The sequence below is a fragment of the Lissotriton helveticus genome, chromosome 3_1, assembly GCF_964261635.1.
Source record: "Lissotriton helveticus chromosome 3_1, aLisHel1.1, whole genome shotgun sequence".
Taxonomy (NCBI): domain Eukaryota; kingdom Metazoa; phylum Chordata; class Amphibia; order Caudata; family Salamandridae; genus Lissotriton; species Lissotriton helveticus.
Window position 1 is genome coordinate 1,497,096,136 of NC_136061.1, and position 27,564 is coordinate 1,497,123,699.

The 27,564-nt window shown below is 43.7% G+C and overlaps 1 protein-coding gene across 1 annotated transcript in view; it reads right to left on the bottom strand.

The window, feature by feature from the left end:
* Window positions 1–27,564, bottom strand: part of TECTA (tectorin alpha) — a 386,873-nt gene that overhangs the window by 316,364 nt on the left and 42,945 nt on the right. The window contains exon 8 of the mRNA XM_078682151.1: window positions 10,051–10,643. Coding sequence (XP_078538277.1) covers window positions 10,051–10,643 — 593 coding nt within the window. The remainder of the gene's footprint in view (window positions 1–10,050; window positions 10,644–27,564) is intronic.

A 27,564-nucleotide genomic window follows, 5' to 3' on the forward strand; every position in this document is an offset into this window, starting at 1 on the left:
GTGACCACAATCCGTTGGTCACGTTTTTAGATATTTGTCCAAGCAATTCAGTTCAAGTTATTACAACTTCACCTAGCAGCGACCTGAGAGTTGCAGCTGGAGGGAGACGTTTACGCTGGGCAAAAATTACCCAATCTACTGAAACAATGGCTAGAATGTATAAAAGTATAATTCCATTGTTAGAAACGGTATGCCCTACCATAGAAAGTCCCCGTAGCACCACTTGTTGTGCGGATCTGGTAGAAATCCACCAGGAAATGGTGGCAATCTTGTCGGAATTCTTTGTTAACCCCAGGCCCAACAAGAACAAACAACAAGCCAACAAGAATCCATGGTTTAACAAAGGATGTAGGGCTGCTAAGCTAACTCTCCTATCCTCTCTTAGGGAAGGAAATTATCTACGTATTAAGGAAGCTAGGGCAGCTTTAAAAAAAATCATTTTTAATGCAAAAACTGAATGGGAGATGGAAAGATGGCAGAATATTAAGTCCGCCTTAGATCTAAAAGACGTAAAGACCTTCTGGAACCTGGTGCACACCGGGAAGCCAGAGGGCAAGTCCACCATCAGCCCAAACATATGTGAAGAAGCATGGCGCTTGCACTATAAAGATCTATACTCAAACCACTCAGTTGAAGCAAGCGAGCTGCCGGCATGTCTTTTAAATCCCGATCCGAAATGGAATATCCCACCTAGCACACTCTCTGAGGTACAAGTGGCCTTAGCCAAGCTTCAAAGGAATAAAGCCCCTGGCTTGGACAGGATTCCAGGAGATCTATATAGAGAGGAACAGACAGTGTGGGCCCCATACTTTCAATTATTATTTAACGCAATTCTAGGTGGTCTCCCTGCCCCCCCCCCCCCACTTGGTTAGGGGCGGAGATTATCCCCATTTATAAAAAGGGTTCGCCTATGGAACCGGTAAACTATAGGCCAATTAGCCTGATTGATGTGTCGCAAAAAATCTATGGTAGGGTCTTGCTTCAACTCCTTCAGGATTGGATGAGTGATCAAGACATCCTGACTCCCCTACAAGCAGGTTTTAGGGCCAAAACATCCACAATAGATCAACTATTCAGGCTTCAGTTGATCTACTGGAAGCATGTTGTGTTGGGAGGGGGTAGTCTATACCTAACGTTTGTAGACTTGAAGTCAGCCTTGGATATGGTGGACCGTAACCAGCTTTGGAGTATTTTGCTGGCTATGGGGGCTCCCCCATATCTATGTTATCAGTTTAAACTTCTCCACGAAGATGCATTTGCGAAGGTGAGATTTGGCAGGGATGGGTGTCTGACGGCCCCATTCCCCGTGGATAAGGGGGTCAGGCAGGGGTGTGTCCTCGCCCCGACCCTCTTCTCCCTCTTCTTAAATGGGCTGATAGAAGACCTTCTCGCAACCAAGGATATAGACTCCCCAAAACTTGCATCACGCAGCTTTCCCGCCCTTATGTTCGCGGACGACATGCTGCTGCTATCAAAGTCATCCATGGGCATGCAGCGTGTATTAAACGCGTTTTCCCAATTTTGTCAAAAAAGGAACCTTGTGGTTAACATTAATAAAACCAAATATATGGTATTTAATGCCACCTCTACCAATTGTCCCCACCCAAGGTTGCAGGACGGACCCCTGGAAAGGGTATCCGTCTTTGATTACTTGGCCTTACACTGAATGACAAAATGGGGTGGGGTCCGCAGATGGACAAGGCCAACCTAAGACTAACGCAGGCTATGGGGGGAATCCTAAAAGTACAAAAGAATTGCATTTTAAAAACTATAGGCCCACCTCTGGAAATCTACAAAGTACAAGTCAGGGCAGCATCCCTATTTGGGGCGGAACTGTTGGGGCATAAACCTTCTAACACCCTTGCGCTAACAGATAACAATTTTATTAGGCAAGTCCTGATGTTACCAAAAAATACTACTCCACTAGTACCGCTCAGGATGGATTTAAACATTCTCCCAATCATGGATGTCATCGCATCGCGCCCCCTGCTTTATTGGCGGCGGTTGTGGTGTACTCCTGAGTTGGCTAGTTACAGGATTGAACTGAAAGCGATAAGGACAACATTAGGGGCTGGAAGTATACCGTGGATAGCTTTTATGAGGCATTCTTTTAGTGCAATTGGGATGGCAAACCTCTGGATTGATCCGGAGGTCTCCTGCCCGGAGATATCCAAAAAATCACTGAAAAACGCACTCAAGGTGTCGAAATTGATGGGAATCTTTCAGTCTGCGAGACCATCAAGTTTGACACACAGTTTTTTTTACTTCAAGTCCCATTATCAATTTGAGCAGGTGCTAGATACTATACAGCTGACTCTAGCGAAAAAGCTCTTCTTGCAGTTTAGATATGGTACTGCTATTTGCTGTTACAAGTAAATGGGCGGGAGTTCCAAATATCCATTGCCCTGGATGCCTCACAAAGGAGGAAACATCAGTTCATGTAGTACTCATCTGTGCGGCATATAAAAAACCCAGGGAAAAATGGAAAATACAACTATGTAGGAATTTGGGCATTAGGAATCATGCATCCGTTTCTTAGGATCCTAAGATCGGATACAAGCCCTGTTTATGTGGTTGCAGTGGCAAAGTTTCTATTTTCAATGTGGATTATTCGTAGAAACTTGCTAAAGTCGGACTAGACCCCCTACAGTCCCCTATTGGAGCATAGTACCCCCTATGTTGCAATGGTTGTTGTTGAGTATGAAATTTAGTTTTCTGGGTCGGGAGAACAGCGTGTTGTTTTTTTACATTTTTAAAATTGTACATTTAACTTAAATATTTATTGTACTTCTGTGCATTGATGATATTTTATAAGTAATGTTTTTTAATTTTTATCATCGCACTATGCCCGTAATTCCGATGTATGTAGCGAAATCCCACCTTAAGTTATGATGAATCTGTAATTGTTGTAAACGAATGTGCTTTTATGGTTATAAATAACCGCAATAAAGTTTTGCAATGGCAATGGCAATGGCTTTTTACCTGAAAATGACACTGTATGATTGTTAAATCTACTGTGGATTTGGGTTCCTCTACTTGTTTATTGTAAAGAATTGTGACGCCATTCAGGGCTATTTTGCATCACAGAAAATATTATCTTAATTAAATGTATTTCTATGTGAGCAATTCTATGCCAATTAATAGAACATAAATGCCGGCAGCATTGAACCAAATAAAAGCTCTTAGTATATGTCAAATAATGTCTCTGTGGCAGATGGGTTTCCACCATTTAGTTAATCGGGATTTGCTTGCAAATGACTACACTTTTTTTCCACTTTTTACTATGGGTGAGTCTTGAAACCTGAATCTCACTCACAGCAAATTCATGATAATTAGACTGAATGTGTTTATCACCAGTGTTTGCCTTTTAAAATAGGGTTGCTGCAGCACAGCTAATGTATGAGGGACTGGGCTAGTTACACATGAACACGTGCGCACCCGTGTTGGCATGAATTTGGGGTGTGCAGGTGAGACCACTGTAGTTCGCAGCCCAATATGTGCGTACAGGTTGCATGGCACAGAAGGGACGGCAAGGGTTAGTGCTTACTCGGGGTAGGCTTGAAATTTAGTAGTACTTACTGTAAAATCTGTTGTGCTTTATTGTATTATACATATAGGCACACTCTGCTCATAAGTACTGTTTTGCTACACTTAGGCCTACACGACCCAGCAAGGTGTCAAACTGGGGTAAAATATGCACACTGACTTTGAATGTTCAGGTCACAACACAGTAAATTGACATCTTATGGGACTTCATAAATTGGCATATTTCTTTGACTCAGCTCATAAGCTGATTCCAGGACTTTGTCTCATATATATGGCCAAGTTAATTACTGTGCTCCCCAGCAGAATGAACAAAAGCCTCTCCACACAAAAAAAGCAATTATCAGCGATTGACACAGTTTCTGTGAGAGGAAAGTGGCATGGGGAAAATCTGCAACTGGGCAGGAAGAGCTCAGGTCCACTAGAACAATGTAGGAGGGCCAGAACTCTGAAGCCAACACTGTAGGGACTCACCATTGATGTTTTGGTGGGAAGAGGTAAGCCAGTGATGTCAGCTAGGGTGGAGCTGAGGCCATCAGTAAAGCTCTTTCCAGAGAAAACCAGAAGAAGCCATGTTGGATTGCCCCAGAATCGTCTGCAGAAGAGTTAGGACAAGGGTGGAGCAGTGATGTGGCATCCTAGGATAGGCCAGAGATTCCAGGCATCTAGAACCTTCCACCTCCACTTAAAATCTCCTTTACAATGAAGAGACCGCTGAGAAAACCTTGGAACTAGGAGGCAACAATGGTGGAAAGGATGCCCAGCTAGGAAGAGAAGCCACTTGATGCCACGCAAAGGTGGACTAAAGACTCTGTCAACATCTGACCCTCAGGACTAGGATGGGTCTCTCCAGGGCAAGGGGTGCTGGTCCCCTTATGACACCTGAGGACCAATTGGGAGTAAGACATTGCCCTCTCACAAGTAGGCCTGGGTGGAGTTTGCGGAGTTCTGCTACGCGGAACTACGCAAAGTGCTGAAACAATTCCATTGTGCTCCGCTAAGTTCTGCAAAGTGTGGTCATTCATTCAGATTATTAGTGCTGGGAGTTTGTACCGCACTGTAAATCAACGAGAATGGCACCACACACAGCTCAAAGGGGCATTGCTTCTTTCTCCTGCTCAAGTAGATGTTCTACTCAAGCAGCAGCTTCCTCAACACGAGCGGTAGGTTTCTCAACGTTAGCGGTCATGACCTTCCAAGATGCACACATTGAGAAATGTTGCCGGGAGGTGGTCTAGTATATGATTTTTCTCACTCACGCTCACCAACACTGCACAAGAGGAAAAAGTCTGTGCCGCCTTTGTGGAGATTTTCCGAACTCCTAATTTTACGCAGAGCAGGTCAAACTCAGCAAACGCTTTGAGCGAATCAGAATATTATGCCCAGGCCTACTCACAGGTGCTCTGCAAAACAGCAAGGATGCTCTGGGGCTTGGGGAGTGCAAGCAGTAGGACATACTGCTCACTGGTTGTGAAAGGGCTGCATAAGATCGCCCTACCAGCAAGAGAGAAGCACCAGAAAGTTGAAGCAGGGAGCCAGTTAGTTCAGCCCCACATACTGGACCCCTTGAGAGGCACGGAGGAGAGATAGAAATCTTCCTGATGAATAGGCATGGCCCCTAGTAGCGAATCTGCCAACAGACCAGAGGTATGCTGATCACAGATTTGCCTTGCTAACAAATTAAGTGAGAAAATTCAGAGTGGAGCACTCTGCCTGACCTTCTCAAAGATGCTCAGGAGTGGGATAGTGACTGGGGGTCAGTGCACATCTATTTCTCTCCTGAAGAGAGGGGCGTGCATGTGTCCCTATATCCCAGGGTCTTCCCCAAGAATATACTGTACTGGGGAATCCATCCCCCAGGACTCGAGGAAAGAACAGGCTGGGGGCTCATGCACAACCACACTCCAACTGCACTGTCTCCTGCTTCCAATGCCCATAACTGGACGTATCGGGGTGGAAAAGTACAACAACAATCAGCCCTCAAGGACACTCGAAGGAGAATGTACCAGTCAGCTCCCGTACCAGTATTGAATCATGTCAGCTAGCCTGGGAGATAGTGGGGTAGGGCGAGAGTGGGCTTCTTGTGCTGCCCTCAAACTTTGCAGCATACCAGTCCCTAGTGGGCAAGGAACCCAGGAAAAAAAGAAAAACAAAGAAAAAAGACACCCATGGTCATCAGAAAAATGAAGGCAATAAAGATGCTCATTTAATATTCAGGGATTCAGGAGAGGAGTACCCATTATTGCCCAGCAAGGGGGCTCATTTGCATATGTTTCTTTCTTTTGGTGGCTCTAAACTGGGCAGGGACACAGTCCTATGTGTTTATAAAGTGTTGTGGGGCTGCGGAAGGTGCAGCAACAGCCCCAGAGACTGTCCCTAAAACATGTCGCAAGTCGTTAGAGGCAATGAAATTAATACTCCCACAATAGTTTTATCACTTATTGAAGCACTCTTATAGCTATAACTATTGCTCTTAGGCTCTAAAGAGCAACGACTCCAAGTGGTAGGTTTTATGGCTTCTTTCTGTGGCCTGTAGTAAGAAAAGAAAAACTCAGACATTAATGTAATTTTTGGTATCAATAATGTTACTGACTACATAGATATTGAACAATGGACATAAAAATGCTTAGGGTTGTAGTGCTGTTCCCAATGATTTAAGTGATGCTCTCATATTGAAACCTGACATGTGGTTATTGTCATGAAGGTGATAACACCTTGACAAAGCCAGTAGGCCTGCTAAATATGTATATTTATATATATTTAAGACCCTGGCCAAGACGGCAGGCCAGCCCTACATATATAATCGTGGTGACCCCTTAACAAATCTGGTAGCCCTGTTGTGTATATATAATAACACCCCACTTAAAATGTTATATTACCTCGTATAAAGTGGAGTTATTATGATTATAGGGATCAGGACCTTCTAGGGGTAAAATGTGACATGAGGGTGTGAGAAATTGGGTTGTTGGTTGACTGGGTGAAAGCCCTGGTCAAGCAACAGCCACAATCCCTTGCATGGTGAACTACAATAAGTCACTATTTAACCTTGGATATATTGGCACAGGTTTACCTTAGAGTAAATGTGTAAAATATTAATGCAGCCCACAAACAGAAATCAAGCAGAAACAACACAAGAAAACTTCCACACCAATTTAGAAAAATAGAGTACATTTTAATAACTTATTTGAAACCAAAACAAAAAGAATCCAAGAGTTATCAATTGAGCTAAAATAGCACCATAAAGCACCAATTATGGATATCTCATCATGCTGTGCCTGGTCAAAGTCCCACTTTCAGGCAGAGAGCGATGGAGCGCAGGTTGGTTACAGACACCAGATTAGGGCCTCTGGAGGTTACCTTCTCCAATCAGTGCCAAGAGTCCCATTTATGGTGGATGGGGCCATGAGGAGCAGGGAGAGCATTGTGGGAGGCTGCTGGAGTAGCACAAAGAGCATGCCAGGTGTCAGGACAGGTTTTGCTGGAGCTTCGCATTGGCGGTCCCTGCGAATGTTCAATGCTGTAGCGCTAAAAGGCGGCATCCGTAGCTTCGCTTTGAATGGTGCACAGGTGTCAAGGTCTTGGTGCAAACTGGCCTGTTCTCAGTCATGAAGAGCTCCAAAACTTCTTTACAGCATTCTGAGGCCACACCAAGGGTCTAGGGCCTGGTTGCACCACTTGGGCTTCAGCTGGGTCCAAGTGCTGGTGCAACATGTTGGGGAGTCCATTGTGTCCCTGAGATTCAGATTAGAAGGCAGGCAGACTAGCTGCTGGAGGCGTCAGGTAGTCCTGTGTTCATGATGCAGTTGCAGGTCCAGTACTGTCCTCTAGGCAAGAGGACAGAAGGGCAGCAGGACGGCAGTCCAGCAGAGTGGCAGTCCTTTCAGCAGCACAGCAGTCCTTCTTCCTGGCAAAGTCCAGAGGTCCAGAAGTGTATTAAAGAGTTGGTGTCTGAGGGCCTACATTTATACCCTGGTACCCTGGTTCTGGAAAGTGGAAGAAGCTTCTAGACCATTACTTTGAAGTGCATGGATTCTCCTGACTCCCCTACACTGGCTCCAAACTGGCTGCATGACAATGGGGAGGTGATAGGTCCTTTGAATTAGGACAGAATTCTGCCTATTCAGTTGCATGCAAATGAGGCTGTGCTCAGCTCCGCCCACTCATCCTGCCAGCAGATGTCCCAATAAGGCACACCTAATCCCTCTATTATGGTGACTGTCTTGGAGCAATTCACAACGTCTAACTGTCAGTTACACCCAGTCATGTGACTCAATGCACCCTACAGGTACAAAATGGCCAAGGGCAGGAAAATGCCACTTTTATAAATAGGTTTATGCATTACTATTCCAAAGACACCCAACATGATTTAGCTGCCTGCTCCCAATTGGAAATTAAAGCTCATTAAATGTAATAAGAAACCCCAAAGTTATCATATGGGAGAGGTAGGCCTCACAGTGAAAATATTAATTTAGAAGTGTTTCACTACCAGAACATGTAACACCTAAAAGTATATGTTCAGCCTTTTAATTGCACAGCACCCTGTCCTATAGGCTACCTAGGCTCTATCTTAGGAGTGACTTGTATGTAATTAAAGGGGGGGTTAAGACCTGGCAATGGTTTGTAAATGCCAAACCAATATGTCAGTTTAAAACTACATTCAGGCTGCAATGACAGACCTGGGACATGTTTTAAAGTGCTACTTAAGTGGGTGGTACAATACGTGCTGCTGGCCCACTGATGGCATTTAATTTACAGGCCCTGGGTATATAGTATAGCATTCTACAAGGGATTTATAAGTAAATACAATTTGACAATTAGTTATAAGACAATCTAACCATGTTTTAATGGAGTGAGCACAAGCAATTTAGCACTGATTAATAGTGGTAAAGTGCAAAGAGTCATAATTCCAACAAAATCGTATTCAGCAACAATTTCGGGGTAAAAGGCAAAATGTTTGGGGGTGACCCTGCAGTGACGGTAAGGTCCAACAGGGGGGTCACCGAGGGTATTACCCTCTAGCTAATATATGTATATGATGTATATATTTGTAATTTAATCTGTAGTATTTAGTAGTGTTTGTATAATAAAGGATGCCTCAAATACTGCTTGCACGTCATCCAGATGTTGATGTAAAATGCTTACATGACAGAATTCCAGTTATTTGATTTTTTAAAACAATAAGAAACAGTACAAGCCTGGATCAATGACACGAATATCCTGGACACTAATCTCACCCTCAAGGAACACATTGCCAAAACTACAAAGATGACCTGGTACTAGGTGTCTCACATACAAAAACTAAAATTGCTTCTTCCAGAACGTGCTTTCATGATTGCTGTTTACGCCCTTTTACTTTTGCATCTGGAGGGCGGTAATGTCCTGCTCCATGGCCTTCCCACTCCACACTGGCATCATTTAAGGGAATCCTAAACGTTGAAGCAAGTCTTCCAGGGCCTGTAGAAATATGATCACATCAACCCCATCCTGATGGAACTCCGTTTGCTGCCCTTGCCAGCTTGTCCCATCTTTAAAACTGGCTGCATCATTTACAAAGGACTATCATGACCAGCACCCGCTCATCTTTCATATAAGCTCACTATCTCTGTTGATTTTCAACACCATCAAACTGCAGAAAAAGAAGTTAAAAAAACACAAGGCAGCAGGCTTTTTCCATCTATGCACCCAGGATATGGAACAATATTCCTGTATTCATTAGGACATCCTCAGAACTGCCATAATTTAGAAAAAGTTGAAGATACGCCTCTTTAGAGAACATTACAATACATTAACAGTCTACAAACCAGTCACTCTCCTATCCCTCATTAACTTTATGCTTATCTTTGATCATATACAGAGCTACATTACTTTGGGCTGGTTTGCATTATAAAAATACCATATAACAAAACATAATTTCCAATAGGTTTCAAAGAACAGAGGCAAGAGTTGTATGAGTTGGTATTAGGCTCCATTGATAAAATGGCAGTAAAGAAATGCAAATGTAGAGGCAACCTTTCCTGTACTATGTAGCCAGAATCTATCACACCACCCCCCTGCTACTCTGGGTGGTCCAATCACATCTGCATTTCCCAAAGGAGATAAAGGACATTTCTTCGAAGAAAACCTATCCATCACCAATAAGTGCCAACAAGCTCTGATTCTGAGCAGATGTCACAATACCATCCTCGGCTTGCTTTATTTACATGAATCATCTTCCAAACCCCTTATAAAGGGTGCATCATTGATGCCCTGAGAGTTGTACAGAATGCATTTCACAGCTCACTGTTGAGTCTTGGTTTCAGTCAAAAATGTATGCATATAAAAAGCTGCTTTAGGCTAAACACAGGTGTCCGCTCAAAAATGTTCAGGGGATGGTGTAACAGAATATGTAGTTGTTTTGTCCTATCTGTGTCTAATCTCATTGTCTGTAGTGATTTTCAATTAATAAACATATTTTAAATGATTACAATAAATAAATGATAAATAAATCAATAGGATCATGGGACTCACCTTCACTTCCGATGTGATACCACCACCAATCTTGATTTCCTGCTTAGCCACTTGGATTCGCAGTGGGCGGAGCCAATTAGTGTCAGAGTCTGGCTTCTTTTTGCTGATGTCCACCTCAAGGAAATCTGATTTATCAGGGCAGGTTTTGAGCAGGGTGTAGGAATACTCCAGTGGGAAGCTGAATGTTGTGTCATCAAAGGTGTGCAAGACCTGGGTTTGGCTCACCAGACATATGCTTTCCCTCTTTGGGTAGCAGCCCTGATATCCATTTTCCACTGAGCAAATCTCACCCTCACGGCAGGTGGTGTTGAAGCATGTGATGTCACCACCATCCTCGCACCAGCATTGGATACTGCAGTCCGCTGAGGCCCAGAAGGAGTCCCCCACTACATAGTACCTCCCGTCCATGTCACAGCCACAACTGTGCAGTGGGACACATTGGTCGGTGCTTAGAATGTATCCTTCATTGCACTCACAGCCTTCAGTGCAAGGAGAGCTACACATGAGTGGCGCCGTGAGATCAGAACAGGTGGCAGGGCAGCTGCTCATGCAAACTGAATAATGACTAAATTGAGGGCACCGTACAGCTGCAGCTGCAAAAGAGGAGAAAAGTGTGTGTTTTATCAAACAGCATAGTTGAATTTTCTATTAAAGACCACTTTTTTACACACACACACATAACACACACTTATATATATAACTGACCCCTTTTTTGCACTGCCAGTGAGAAAAATAAAGAAAACTTGTTCCATGGTTGTGGTGGCGCTTTATTCTAGGCCTGGCTGTTAAATTCCGTTCCGTTCGCGGAATTTGCGGAATTTGGGTAATTTCGTGTTACGCGAGAACGCGAAATTGCTAAAAATTCTGCGTTTCGCGACTTTGCGAAATTTTTGGCTTGTTTGCGTTCTCAAAGTGCATGTTTGCGAGATATTTCCCCCTGAGCACGCAAACAGCGATTGCAAACAGGAAAAAAGCATCGCAAACAAGCAATTCCGCACATTCGCGGAATTTCTGCGTGTTCGCAGACATTTTTTACAGTTTCGCAGAGATTAGCGTAACGCAATTACGCAAATTCCGCCCACCCCTACTTTATTCCTGCTTTGGAGAAGTGAAATTGTGGGAGGTTTTTGTTACACACACACACACATATATATATATATATATATATATATATATATATATAGATAGATACATACACATAAATATATGTGTGTGTATGTATGTATAGCTGTATATATTACATATATTTGATGTCAACCTCCGCCACAGAAACTTCAGAACATCAGGGGCTGGTTTCCCATGCCCCTTGCCCCTCTCCTTGGCAGTTGTCTAGGCCATTGTCCCAGGCTCCGGATGGCCTTGACTCCCTTCGTGGGCAGACATGGACCGTGTGGTCATACAGATCCACTCAGGCAATCCCATCATCTACAAGGTGAACTGAGCTCTGCCTCCCTTCAGGCAGTGTTCTCCTGGTCATTGCCTGCAAACAATCAACAGGTATGCCAGGACTCACAGCAACTTTCAGAGAACCAGAGACCCCCCCTCAAGTCAAAGGGAACCAGAGCCATCAGTAGATGGCTCTCTCGATTGTCAGCGACTATGACTTAGTGGAATGCCGTTGGTAGGACACAGACACCAGATGACACTTGACAGCAGTCATGCTGGCTCCTGTGTCTCACAGAGCCTCCAACCTTTGCCCATTAAAGGTGACCTACTGCGTTTACTTTGAAGTATGCGCAAGCATGTCGATGTTAGGCATCATCTCCTTATCCCCCAGGGAAACTAGGGGCACCTCTGTCTGTCCCCCAAAGATAACTGGGACTACCCCATCCTCGAGCACTACACTCACTAACCCAGGGGTCTGTCCACCGTTGGCATGCCGTGCCCTCTTGGGGCATTTGGAATCGGTCTTGGAGTGCCCATACTTGAAGCACTCAGTACATTGGGGTGCAAACCTCACTGTCTTATGATCATAAAATCATAACATCCCTTCTTCTTAGAATCAGACTGGGACAAGTTACCACAACTCCCTTGAGAATTATTTGGGGGGGTCTTTTGAGAACTCCTTACTTTTGAGTTTTCCTCCCCTTCTTCCTTCTATTGGGCACCCTGTCCACCTTTGTGGGAGTCTGCCCTAGATACCTTTTTGGACACTGTGGTGGTAGCAAGGATGACCACCTCCTCATCAAGCTTCCTGGGGTCAGTCAGCTTACTGTCAACTCGGTGTAGGCACAACTCTGTAAAACAGATATTATGCATGAGCTCTCTCAAGATTCAATTGTACAACCTAACAATCATTTACTTAGCTTTCCCAAACCCAATTATTCAGTGCCTTGCTGGAGTAGTCCACAAAATCTACCCAGGATTGTTTGGGGAGCTTCTGCTGTCGCTGAAACTTTGGCGATCCTTCTCATGGGTCAGCCAAATTCAGCAATTAAAATGGCTTTCATAGGGGTATACTTAGTCTGGCTCCAACCTCTAGTGTAGCAAGTGTGTCCCTCCCCACAGTAGACATGTGTTTCCAAAGTCCCCCCCTCCCCCCAGTGCTCCTCAGGAAACCTGTAAGCCTTCAGTGCGACTTCATAAGCAGAAAAACACTTATTAATGTCATCTCTCAACACAATACTGGGCACCAAATCCTTGGGTATGTGCACCCTTTTGCCTCCTTCAAGTTCTGTAGGTATGCTTCCACCATCACTGCTGGAATCTGCTTACCTAGCGTGATGTCCAGCTCTTTTAGACTCAGTTCATGAGTCAGTAAGATTTTCTTTTCTGCTAAGGCACTCTCGCTCAGCCTTCTTTTCCCCCAAGGCCCTTTCAGACTTTTTCTCCTCCATTGCCAGTTTCTTTTTCTCTATTTTTAATTTGGCCGGCTGCAGATTGAATGCTCTCTCCTCCCACCTCTCCCTCAGTTCCTCTGGGGATAGGCCATGGAAGGAGTCACGGCTCCTTGCTCTGACAGGGAGATATAATTCTGGGTTTTCACCCCCAGACATTGCAGGCAGTTTCTCAGAAGAGACATTCTCTGACTCCCTCCCTCAATCCATCATACTCAGCTGCATGGTTGTCCTCCTGTGCGCGTGCTTCTGACCAGTCAAGTCAAGTCAAGTCATGGATATTTATATGGCGCACAAATCACTTCCAGGAAGTCTCATGGCGCCTGCGGCAGACTCTGACATCAGAAAACAGTATTAATTTGCAAATAACCAGGTCTTTAATCCTTTGCGAAGAAAACGACCATGGTCAGGGGAGTTACGGAGATGGAGCGAAATTTTGTTCCATGCGGCTGGGGCCAGATACGAGAATGCTCGGCCACCCTTTCTGGAGGTACGTACTCTCAGAGGTATAAATAGAAATTCATTCTTGGACCTGAGATTTCTTGATGGCTGATACCATCTGAGTTTTTTGGACCAGTATTTAGGACCCTTTCCATACAATTGTCTATGTATCAGACATAGTGTTTTGAAAAGGATACGCTTTTTTACTGGCAACCAGTGTAGGCTCTTTAACCTTTAGTCCCTCAGCGGCTTTCATAATTCCACCTTATTGGTGGCACTCATTGCAGGAAGCCCATTCTCTTTACAAAAGTCTTTGAGCTGGACCACTGTTAAGGTTTCCAGGGTTGCCAGCTCAAATTGTTTCCAGTTGTAGAACTAGCAGCCACAGACATAATTTTGGAGAAAAATCAAAAAGCCAAATTGGTCTTGGATGTGGAAGGGTAGAGTACTTCAATGGTCGCAGGACTATTAAGGCATAGTCCTCTCACCCCGGGCACAGGACGATTGCTGGATCTCCAGCTATGTTTAGTATAAACAAGGCTTCATAATGATTGTCTTTCAATGAATTTATTCCTTCATAGTTAATCACATTGATCAAAAAAGAATTCTCATATCTGATGCTTCTTTCAACATCGTGTGTGTAGTTCACAAATTAATCATATCCAATGCATTTCGGTGCATTATAGCACCTTCATCAGGGCAATCTGTGAATTAATTAAACAAAAACTTGCTTTAACCTCCATTACAGTTAGTCTATCACAATATTCAACATTGTTTAACATTATCGCCCTCTTAACATTTGGTTGCGTTAATTTCATTTTCAAAGCGCAAACATGGTTAACCTTGCTGTCACATAAATCGTTCTACGAGCCAAACGCTTTTAAAACGCTACCGCGTAACACATTCTACACGTTTTATCCTGCGTTCAATGCAACATTATATCATATCCGTTAGGCTCATGCGCGATGCTGATGTGCTGCTTAATTACGCGCTTTCGTCCTCTTTGAGCCGCTAACTTGCTTGCATGCGTTCTTACTGATAGTCCTAAGTTTATAAAACGCGCCTCCCTCTAACTCGTATTCATACTCCCAACGCTCACCTGGTTCTTTTGGTTAACCGCTCATGTTAGCTCCTTACTGCATTCTCTAATGGCGCCGGGCTCAACCCTGTTTGTTTTTCTACCCGTTATTCGCGCATGCGCGTTACCATGTGCCGTTTTTTTTCCTTTTTTTTCATCTTTATTAACGCGCTCTAAACTTTTCCCTGGCTTAATGTGTAGGTTACATGGTGAATATGTTTCACTGCACGCCTCTATAATATGGTGCCTGCCAAAGTTAAATGATATGTTAGAAACTACCATTGCAACACTATCTAGTGAGTTTCTTGATTATTCTGATCTGTAAAAAAATCACATTTGTTCACAGGTAACACAAAAATTCAGTTCGATCGTTAAGCCCATTGGGTTTAAGGCTGTTCAAATAATAAATCCAATGATTCTCTCTTTTGAGTAAGTTCTTTTTGTTGTTTGTGCCTTCTGTCTTGGGCACTATTTCCAATATACAAGCTCGTAGTTGGCTTATGTGATGGTGTTTCTCCTTGAAGTGGACTGCCACCGTTGATTTCGTGGATTCCGTTCTTATATTGCTTTTGTGTTCTGTGAGGCGCGTTTTCAGTTTGCGTTCAGTGTGGCCTACATACACTGAACCGCAGGGGCATTTCAACATATATATGATGTTCATTGTATCGCAAGTGCCGTTTACTCTTAGTGGTATTTGGAAACCTTTCATTGGATGGGATATGGTACTCCCCTTCATGATGTTATGACAACTGCTGCAATTCATACATTGGTTGGTTCCACGGTAAGTGTGTTTTGGGGGTCGTTCAATTGGATGTTTCAACATTTCCCCTAGGTTTTTTGCTCTTGTAAATGCAAACAATGGTTCTTCCGAAAAAATACCTTTAAAGTCCACTTCCAATTTCAAAATTTGCCAGTGTTTACGAATAATGTTCTTGAATTGGGTGCTTACATTTGAGTACTTACTCACGCATGTGATTCTCTTAGTTGCCTCTTTTGTTTTATTCACTAGTAGTTCATCTCTAGATGATTGTTGTGCTCTGAGTAGTGCTGGTTGTATTGTTCCTTCAGGGTATCCCCTGTCTTGAAATCTTTTTGCCATTGCTGTCAATTGGTCTTGACATTGGTTAGTTTGCGAGACCACTCTTCGTACCCTGAGAAACTGTGAAAATGGCAGATGTGTCTTCAGGGGTAGGGGGTGATGGCTGTCAAATTTCAGTAAGTTGTTTCTATCCGTTGGCTTCCGGTAAAGGTTCGTATGAAACTGATTGTCACTCCTAGTGATCTCTACATCCAAAAATTGAATTTTGGTAGTGTTTATTTGCCACGTGAAGCTTATTCGTTCATTCCTGCTGTTCAATCTGTCTAATTCATGATGTAATGTTGCGTCATCACCTTTCCAAATTAGAAAAATGTCATCGATGAATCTTACATACATCGATAATTGGCTGGCCCATTCTTGACGTTGATGAATATGCACATTTTCAAAATCAGTCATAAACAAATTAGCATACGCCGGTGCGGCGCAATTGCCCATAGAGGTACCACTTCGTTGGATAAACCATCGTCGTTGGTATTCAAAGTAACTGTTCATCAGGGAAAACTCCATTAGCTCCATTAGGAATATTTGCAACTGTTGGTCATACGTGCTGTTCAATAATGCTTTTTCTATGGCTTCTAGGCCTTCTTTGTGTGGTATGGACGTATAGAGTGCTCTGACGTCTATTGTTACCATTGTTACTTGCTCTGGTGTTACCAAGCTGTGTAATTTTCTCAAAAAATCGGTGGTATCCTTTATGTATGAAGGAGATTGTAACACAAGTGGTTGCAGATATTTGTCAATGAATTTCCCCACTGGCTCGTGGAGACTGCCTCTTGTGGAAACTATTGGGCGACAGGGTGGATTGTTTATGTCTTTGTGGACCTTGGGTACCATGTATATAACTGGACATTTTCGATTTTCTTGAATCAGATATTGTTTGGTTTTATCATTTATAGTTCCCATGTCATGTGCTTTTGACAGTGTTTGCAACAAGATTTTCCGAATTTCTTCCGTAGGATTATAGTCAATTTCAATGTATAAGGTGTCGTCCTCTATGTGCTCCTTGATCACTTTCTCATAGTATGATTTGTTCAAAATAACCATTGCCCCTCCCTTGTCGGCCTTCTGGCATACAATTTTATCATTTTTCGCCAGTGCTTGTATGGTGCCATATTCTTTGTTGGTCATGTTCTTCTGTTTGGGAGTCTTCTTTGTGTTGACTTTATCTATTTCTTGCTTGCATAAAGTCTCAAATATGTCAATTGTCTTGTGACTTATCGGTGGCATATAGGTGCTTGTGGATTTTAATCCCTTTAGTTCATCTGGTTTCTCTGTGGCTGGTTCCGTGAGGACATTCTCAAAAAAGTGTCTGAGTCTTATTTTTCTCGTCAATTTAAATAAGCTCACTTCCAATTCCAATTTATTGGTGCGGGCTGTGGGAACGAATGACATTCCTTTTTGTAATGTGTCCATTTGGAATCTAGTGAGTTTTTGATCTGATATGTTAATAACCAAGTTCTTACTTTCTAGTTGTATTTCTTGGGTTTGTTTTTCTTGGATGTGACCGTCCTTGTCTGTGGCGCCGTTTTGTCTATTTCTCTTGTTCTTTCTGAGTCCCCTCCGGGGTCTGCCGTTTCTGTGGTGCCTTCTTCTAAAAAAGGACGCTGATCAGTTGATGTTCCTGCTTGTGCAGCGGAATCTGGAGTTTTCCTGCCTCTTTCTGTACGTCCTGGTCGTCTATCTTCATCCGTGGAGGATGAATCCGTTTGGGAAGTGTATGTTTTTGTTTGGCGTCTTCTGGCGTACACTTCAGCCCATGTGTACACTTCCTGTAGCTTATAATCAAGAGTGTCTCTCTTATATTTTCGTAATTTTCGTTCGTTGATGTCTTGTGTGTGTTTCACTAGTTGATTGTTAATATCTTCTATGATGTTTTTGAGTTCCTCTTCCGATACAGCTTTTTTTAGGTCTTCTGTGGTGGCTTCTATTTCTGTTTTCAATTCCTCTAGTATTTTAGACAATTCCTCGATGATTAATAAGATTAAGTCTAAGCTGCACTTATTTAATATCGCGTACCACCGCTCTGTGAAGGGTTTTGAGTTTTTGCACAATGATGGTCGCAGGGAAATCCGAAGGCCTCGTGGAATTCTTTGGGCTTTGTGATATTTCACCATAGTACTGGCGTGCAGACGCTGATTTATTTCCTTTCTAGTCAGGTATAGCAAGTGTTTTATTTGTTGTTCTTTATTTTTCACAAACGTGTGTTCTGTGCTTTCAGTGCCTATTAAAGAATAAATTCTTTCACTAGCTTCTGCTGTAAAGGCGAATGTATCCGCTCTAATATCCGTGGAGTGTGTGATTTCTTCATACTGCATGTTTATGGGTTGGGCGTGCTACTGTTCCCTTCGGGGAATGATTAGTGATCACTTTAAGGTATGGGATGTGCACAGTCCATATATTCTTTTTCTGAATTAGTCGTGCGCCGTAGGTATCACTCTCCTCCCTGAGTGTACTTGAATAATTCAATGGTCGCAGGACTATTAAGGCATAGTCCTCTCACCCCGGGCACAGGACGATTGCTGGATCTCCAGCTATGTTTAGTATTTGGTAGTTTCTAACATATCATTTAACTTTGGCAGGCACCATATTATAGAGGCGTGCAGTGAAACATATTCACCATGTAACCTACACATTAAGCCAGGGAAAAGTTTAGAGCGCGTTAATAAAGATGAAAAAAAAGGAAAAAAAACGGCACATGGTAACGCGCATGCGCGAATAACGGGTAGAAAAACAAACAGGGTTGAGCCCGGCGCCATTAGAGAATGCAGTAAGGAGCTAACATGAGCGGTTAACCAAAAGAACCAGGTGAGCGTTGGGAGTATGAATACGAGTTAGAGGGAGGCGCGTTTTATAAACTTAGGACTATCAGTAAGAACGCATGCAAGCAAGTTAGCGGCTCAAAGAGGACGAAAGCGCGTAATTAAGCAGCACATCAGCATCGCGCATGAGCCTAACGGATATGATATAATGTTGCATTGAACGCAGGATAAAACGTGTAGAATGTGTTACGCGGTAGCGTTTTAAAAGCGTTTGGCTCGTAGAACGATTTATGTGACAGCAAGGTTAACCATGTTTGCGCTTTGAAAATGAAATTAACGCAACCAAATGTTAAGAGGGCGATAATGTTAAACAATGTTGAATATTGTGATAGACTAACTGTAATGGAGGTTAAAGCAAGTTTTTGTTTAATTAATTCACAGATTGCCCTGATGAAGGTGCTATAATGCACCGAAATGCATTGGATATGATTAATTTGTGAACTACACACACGATGTTGAAAGAAGCATCAGATATGAGAATTCTTTTTTGATCAATGTGATTAACTATGAAGGAATAAATTCATTGAAAGACAATCATTATGAAGCCTTGTTTATACTAAACATAGCTGGAGATCCAGCAATCGTCCTGTGCCCGGGGTGAGAGGACTATGCCTTAATAGTCCTGCGACCATTGAATTATTCAAGTACACTCAGGGAGGAGAGTGATACCTACGGCGCACGACTAATTCAGAAAAAGAATATATGGACTGTGCACATCCCATACCTTAAAGTGAAGGGTAGAGTACACCATGTTACTCTATGGCACTGTACAAACAAAAGTCCTATCCTCACCGCTGATCACCAATGTTAGAAATTTGGTTCTTGCTTGACTAGAGTAAGAGCCCAAGTCAGGCAGCAACCACAATCCTAATCTGGGTAAGAAACAGGCAAACCCTAAATTAACAGGTGCTCACCCTCTGGTAACTCGGCACAGAGCAGACAGGCTTAGCTTAGAGGCAATGTGTAAAGTATTTGTGCAACACTTCAAACAGTTAAACAGTGAAAACACCACACAAAAACGTTCCACACCAATTTAGAAAAATAGAACTCAATTCAATAAATAAAACAAGACCAACATGACAAACAACCAAAATGACAAACATCCAATAAGTAGAACTTGAAATGTTTAATAGGTCTTAGAAGCAATAAGCGCTTACTTGGGATAACTGGTCGCGCTGGACCGGGCGAAAGTCAAAAGTTCAGGCTGACTGATATGTAATGTGGTACAGATACAGGGACCAAGTGAGGCCTGCTGAACAAAAAGCACCTTGATCCGGGCTGCTTTGACATCGAAGATGCCGGGTGCAGCCGAAGCAATTCGTCTGTGTCAATTGGCACAACAGGGGTGATGTGGAAGTTCTGATCCACGCAGTAGCAACAATGCATCATCTCCAATGAGCACAGAGGTGCAATGGGGAGAATCGGTGTTGTCGTTGAGTGTAGGCGAGTAGGATTTGCTTACTATGGTTACCCCCACTTTTTGCTGGTGTTTCACAGTTTTTCGACTTTAGTCTGGCTGGGGCCCTGCTATCCCGGACCCCAGCCTAGCTGCCTCCTCTCTAAATTGATTGTGTGTACTTTAGGTACACTCCAGATTGGTTACTGGGTTATCCTTGTGAGTCCCTAGTATATGGTACCTTAGGAACTAAGGGCATAGGTACCCCAGAGGCCTACCAGGCGCTGAAGCATGTATTATGCCACCCCTGGGAAAGCCTTCCAAAATGGCACTACAGGTCTGCTACTGCAGCCTGGGTAAGGTGGTGCATGCACCCCTTACTAAGATATAGGTTACCTATGTCTACCTTTAATCACTGACACATATAGATTTATAAGTCACTCCTATGACAGGCCTTATCAATCCTGAAGGCAGAGTGCTTGGTTGTGTGTGAGAGGATGCCCATGCATGAGCAGGACCCCTCTGCGGCATTCGTAATCTATCCTCTGATGCTGTTCTGTGATGCAGCCAGACCATATACTCTTAAGTGCATTATAACCTCGCGGTAAATGCTAACTTTTGAATGGCTGCATGGAAACATGTTGTGTTTGGTGTCAAACACTTTGGAACCCCCCCATATCCCCCCCCCCCACCAGTCCTGGCAGCAGGGGTAGAATTGCACCCTTGTAGAGGGAGAAGACATGTACACACCTACCTGACCGGTAAAAGTTTAAAAAAGCCCCAGCATCACAAAATGAATGCTGCAGCCACAGAAACGAGTCTGACCTCCTGCTGCTGGACTCTGACAGGGGAGGCCTGGACGATAGGTTTCCTGTCACAGGGAGGTGTAACCACCTCCCAGATAGGCTTTAGTGTACTGGGGCTGGGTGGGTGCATTAATAGAATGCTTTTCAGACAGTGCTGGGGGCACACTTGGTGTCCCTGCGCATACCCCAGTTCAAACCGGTTGCAGGGGCGCTCAGCCCCTGCTTTGGCACGAAACTGGACAAAGGGAAAGGGGTGTAACCACCCCCTTCCTGGGTCCTCCCATAGGTGGGACCCTAGAATAAGTCCAACCCCTAAACGTAGTAGAAGTATAGGAACCCAGTCCTTAGGACTTTAGGTTACACCTAGACGAAACTCTGCAACATATATCCTGGAACTTCGACATTCTATTTTGACTAGAAGATGGAAGAATCTCCCCTGGGGTCAAGGAGTGACTCCCCTGTCCAAACAGGCACCATCAAAGCAATTGCTTTGATCCTCCAGCCGGATCCCGAAGTACCTGCAGTCCAGGAAGAGGATTTCCAGACTTCTCCAAGGCAGACACAAGAACCCAGCAAAGCTGAGACCCGCAGCCCGATTGAGTAACGTGGAACCGGAACTCCTGACACCGTGCACATTTGCTAAGTGCATTAACTTTCCAAGCTTTTCTGAAGTTGGGCTTTGGGTTACGTGTAGCCCAAGCCCCAAGCATCATCTGCACCAGAGATTGTGGGCCTACACTCCATGAATGTTCCGTGGGCCTGCTTCTTGCATTTCCGCTTGAGGCTCCTTTGCTATCCCTACTCCGTTGACTGGTGGGTCCCCTCAAAGGTAACTCTTCTGTTTCTTGGACTTTCCTGGTTGGACTCCCCTCCAAAGGGTTGCTGCGTGGGGTGCTGTTGCCCAGGCTTGTTGGGTCCAATCCGGATATCGACACAGCAGCACTCGACATCATTCGTGGTACAGTTCGAATCCAGCACCTGGTCATCGTCGAAGCCTCCTGGTCCTCGTGGCTGAAGAGTCAAGCTTCACCTTCTTCACCTGAAATCACCCGACATCGGTGGACATCTGCTCATCGCTTTCCTGGTCACTGGCTAGTGACCCAGACTCTGTCCCCTCTGCTTTCAGGTTCTTCACTACTCCGATCCAGGCTTGGATGCATCCGGACACTTTCGACTTGGTCGCCAGCAGCACTTTGCAGCAGCTCGCCATTGAAAACGACGAAACCAGACATAAAAAGACACCTATGCACCTGGCTTCTCTGGGTGAGGTAACTCGAGTACTCCAGTGCTCCCGTGGGTGTTGACTCTAGAACCTGCTAGTTCTAAAGGGGTTTGTTCCAAGTCCTCTTCCAAATGTCCTTAACCTGTAATTTTCCAACCGTGACTTTCCCCATAGAAGTTAATGGTGATTTGCGGCTGTGTTTAAACACTGCACGCGTCCCCAGTTGGTCTCCTGTGTCACTACCTTGGGTGGTTCCTGGTGGCCCCAGTGGTTCTTAATACTCTAGGCCTTGTATCTATGACACTCGTGGTTCTTAGACCACTTTCTTAATATATAATTTGGTACGCCCCTAAGACTCAACGTATATTGTGCTAATTTACTGTGTGCTAAATACGTTTACTTTATGTACTTGTGCCTCTAGCCTCATAAAGAGACTAGAGGGATGTATTTAGAATAAATACATATATTTTATATATATTCCTCGTGTGGTTCTCTTTTCATTTGTAGACTGGTAAAACAAGCTGCTTTACATTCCTTCAAGACTTAGCCTGAAGGCTGCTCTCCACAGCTACCACTAGGATAGCTTTCTTTGTAGGTTGTCTTTAAACCTACAATCAATAAGGGTTGTTTGGACTGGTGCAAGGTGCCCACTAGATAAGTGGAAAGCATATGCCAGGCCAACTTCTCACATTGAACATGCCCTCGGCAGAGATGAGGAGACCTTGTGGAGTGAACGTTCACAAGGTGATGCTTCAGGGCTGGTCCACACAGTAGAGGAAATGCATTGGTTCTAGTCATGCAACAGGAGTGATGCACAGGCTCCAATCCATGCAACAGGAGCGATGAGTCGATTTTGATTCAGACAACAGAGGTGTTGCGCCGGTTCTGTTCCAAGCAAGGGCACCGATGATCCGGTTTGACAGAGGATGCGTGGGTTTTGCTGAAGCAAGCACCTTAGGCCTCACTTTCAAGGGTCCAGGACTTGGGTGGCTCCACTTGGCAGGACAGACTCACAGATGGAAGAGTCCAGGTGCAGAGCAGGTAAGTTAGAAGTGTTTTATGTCCCTGAAACTTCCTATCAGGTGGCCAGTCAGCTAGCCCTCGCAGTCACTCTGGCTTCAAGTGATGCAGGTCTAATCCTTCTCCTCATGAAGTGGAAAAGCAGGCAGAAGGATAACACAGCAAGGCAAGTTCCAGCAGAAGGGCAGTCCTTCAAAAGCACAGCAGTCCTTCTTCACGGGAGGTCTGTGAAGCATGTCCAGAAGTGTACTGAACTGGTGGTGTCTGAGGTCCATTACTTATGCCAAGTGGTGCCTTTGAAGTGCACAGTGGTCCTCTCTTCTTGCCCTGGCTCCAGACTCACTACAGGGAGGTATACACCCCTTTGTGTAGGGACAGGACACAGCCCATTCAGGTGTAATCAAGGCTGGGTCAAGAGGCTGGGTCAAGCTACTCCCTCCCATCCACCCAGGATGGTCCATCACGTCACAGCTAAGCTCTCATTGTGTGTGGCTGTCTAAGGGGATTACACAAAGCCCAGTTGTCACCCTCCCCAGATGTGTATCAGAGACAGGCAGCAGGCACCAAGTGGCTAGAGAAAATGTCACCTTTGTAAAAGTAAAAGAACAAATGATGGATACGATGCTGAACAATGTAAACAATCACCCCATTCACAACATTCTGGGTTTAATCCATCGTTGTTTTGCTCACCTCACCACCCCAGTTTGGAACCCAGCCATATGCAAATCAGTCTTGACCCTGTTCCTCATAGGAAGAGTCCAGCCCAAACTGCAAAGCCAGGTCCTCCCTGGACCCGAACCAAGTATCCTGGGACCAGTTTCGGGGCATCACCCCTCATCAGCCAGGCTGTCCATCAATTTATTTTTTGCATTTGTTGCCCCGAGTGGGGCAGGTTATGCCCAGACATGGGTCCGGTGCTCACCATGACATTGTAGTCAAACTAGCCTGGCTGATGAGGGGTGAAACCCCAAAACCGGTTCCAGGATGCTTATTTCCGGTGCAGGGAGGACCTGGCCTGACAGTTCAGGCTGGGGTGAAGACTGTTTTGCATGTGGCTGGTTTTAAACTGGATAGGCTTGGTGATCAGAAAACAATGGATTTAGGCCCAGATCTTGGTACTGGGGTGAATGTTTGACATTGTTCAACATTCTGTCCATCAATTGTTCTTTTTGCAACTTTCTAAAAGTGACATTTTCAGAATTGCAACTAAACTTCCCCATAAGTTTGTATTTTAAATTAGGATTCCAGAGACACCAAACTCGGAAAGTCTATCTCTTCACAATTGGGAATTACTCTTATAAAATCTAATAAGGTAATCCCCATGTTATCCTATGGGAGAGATAGGTCTTGCAGTAATGAAAAATTAATTTTAGGGTTTTTCACTACCAGTACATGTAAAACTTAAAAGTACATGCCCTATCGTTTAAATACATTGCACCCTGCTCTCTGGGTTGTCCAGTGATTACCTTAGGGATGACTAATATATATAAAATGGGAAGGTTTAGGCCTAGCAAGAGATTGATCTTGAAAACAATATGGGGCGATTTGACACCCCATTCCCAGTTGCACAGCCATAATTGCAAATTAATGCTCCAATGTGAACGTTCCTTAAACTTCTTGAGTTTCAACAACTTTAATTCATTTCTTTTCCATGTACTCGGTTTTTTGCTCCACGTGCAGGTTATCATGCTATTTTAAAAGCTTCTCATGCTCAAGCCGTGCCCATCCGGACCTAATTCAAGAACACGAAGAAAGCGCATGAATGATCCGAAACAGTTTTCTTTATTTCCACCCAATGCATTTCGGTCACTGTAAGACCTTCGTCAAGGGTAACCACAAATATCAATTGAAAAAACAACCATTACTACATGTATTACAACCATAGTGCAAAAACAAACCATAAAATGTTCTCAAAATCATACTTTTTCCGTGTCTTATTTTTAGATATATTTTACACATTGAAAGTGCCCTCGTGCTATGTTCACCAATGTCAAAACCTCCCACAATGCCTAAATTAAATTCAAACTGTTTGCGCCTTCCATGCCTCCCCCTACTTTCATACTGAAAACCACTTTCTCACTGTCAAACATTCGACCAGCATTCCCCTCCTCTCCCTGACTCAAACTACTCGTAGCAACTATCGCACTGAAACCATTCGCAAGCTATTAAACACCTTTCCCACAACTGCTTACATATCCCTGCATCGCTTCATACCTTAACCAATTTCTAACGACACTCACACATTCCACACATACTCTATAACAACATTACCCGTTCCTCACGCATTCAAACCACCGACACACAACCATTCACCTTAACCAACGTTCCTCACATACCTGTGAAAACTGCACTCTAACTCCAGCCTCCATTTTCACCAACAGTTTTGTTTCACTCGTGTGCCTACTCGTTTTAAACTGCCACTAGAATGTTAACTCCTCCCTCTCCTATCCGTGAGAATTAACCACCTGCCTATCCCTCTTCTCCCCATCCGCAGTGTAACGAAAACTAAAAAACTGAAATTCCCAGAATCCATTGCATTCCCAAACTAAAAAGCTGCTACTTAAACGTGCACACTATTTAATATCTTGTTACACATGCAATTTTACTATGTTTCTTCAAAAGTTCAACATGCGCGTATGTTGCAGTAGAAAGGCCTAGGAGGGCAATCTGCAGTATTTGAAGTGTTCCAAATACATTGACTGTCACACATGTGATTGTGAAAAACTGGATTGAAATCGTTCTGATCCATGGATAAACTGGACATTAAAAGAAATGAATTCACATAAAAACAGAGTTACCCTTTCTTTAAGGACTGAGGCTGTGCGTTCGATAGGAGCAGCAAGTCGCTCCACTCGTGTTGATTGTTTGATTCGAGAGGTTAATGGGCAAAACCACTATATCTGGACTGCACGCAAAAGGATTAAACTACATTAGATTCCAAAAGCAGTTCGATAAATAATGGTGTGCATTTTGTCACTCATGTGTGTAATTATATTTGTTTTCCCTCATGACATGTTGCACCCACCATGAATCTGTGAAAGTATTTCGATTTTCACATGTGAGACACAGAGACATCTAGTTTTAAGATTGCCATTTTTTAAAGAGTCATGGTGGATCATTATTCAAAGCTGAGGTTATGGGTGCCGCGGGGAAAACATAATTTTGAAATCTGACATGCCTGTCAGTATGGTACGTGCTAAATACCATATTTAATGTGCCAAGCAACACTCCAGGGAGGGCGGGGAATTAGAGTTATCTCAACTTTGATAAAATAAACATCCATGCATCAAATAAAGGGTGAGAAGGTATTCTGGGAGTAGTAGTTTAGAACATTGAATGTAAGGTGATTGGTAGATGAAAGGGGTGGAGGGCTGGCGGACACTTTGAAAAAAGTGGGAGGCAAAAAGTGAGATGTTTTATGCCTTGCTGTAATGAAGGTGGGAAGCGCGATGGGAAGATGTTCGAAGTAAGTAGGGAGAAAGCCGTTGGTTGTAGGGGGAAGTTTCAGGAGGGAAAAATGGGTAGAAATTCACAGTGATATCGGATGGGGAAGAGTTTTTTGGGTTGTGAAAAGTTCACTGTGGTTTAGGTTTGATGCAGAGTCAGGTAATTAGAGGGAACACATTACATATAAGAGGGATTAAATAACAGGGCATGTATAAAAACTGGGATGTATATTGTTATGAGCGTCATAACCAAGGTGCTGAGTATTTGAATTAACGCCGTGTTTTAAAAAAAAATTGTATTGAATCCCTGATGAAGGGCGAAGATTATGCTTGAAATGCATTGGATACATTATCGAGGATGTTTTTAAATGTATTCATCGTGTTGCAGTAGAAAGGCCTGGATGGGCAATCTGCAATATTTGAAGTGTTCCAAATACAATGACTGTCACACATGTGATTGTGAAAAACTGGATTGAAATCGTTCTGACCTACGGATAAACTGGACATTAAAAGAAATGAATTCACATAAAAACAGAGTTACCCTTTCTTTAAGGACTGAGGCTGTGCATTCGATAGGAGCGGCAAGTTCGATAGGAGCGACAAGTCGCTCCACTCGTGTTGATTGTTTGATTCGAGAGGTTAATGGGCAAAACCACTATATCTGGATTGCACGCAAAAGGATTAAACTACATTAGATTCCAAAAGCAGTTCGATAAATAATGGTGTGCATTTCATCACTCATGTGTGTAATTATATTTGTTTGCCCGCATGACATGTTGCACCCACCATGAATCTGTGAAAGTATTTCGATTTTCACATGTGAGACACAGAGACATCTAGTTTTAAGATAGGCATTTTTTGAAGAGTCATGGTGGATCATGATTCAAATCTGGGGTTATGGGTGCCGCGGGGAAAACATAATTTTGAAAGCTGACGTGCCTGTCAGTATGCTACGTGTTAAATACCATATTTAATGTGCCAAGCAACACTCCAGGGAGGGCGGGGAATTAGAGTTATCTCAACTTTGATAAAATAAACATCCATGCATCAAATAAAGGGCGAGAAGGTATTCTGGGAGTAGTAGTTTAGAACATTGAAAGTAAGGGGATTGGTAGATGAAAGGGGTGGAGGGCTGGCAGACACTTTGAAAAAAGTGGGAGGCAAAAAGTGAGAGGTTTTAAACCTTGCTGTAATGAAGGTGGGAAGTGCGATGGGAAGATGTTCGAAGTAAGTAGGGAGAAAGCCGTTGGTTGTAGGGGGAAGTTTCAGGAGGAAAAGATGGGTAGAAATTCACAGTGATATCGGATGGGGAAGAGTTTTTTGGGTTGTGAAAAGTTCGCTGTGGTTTAG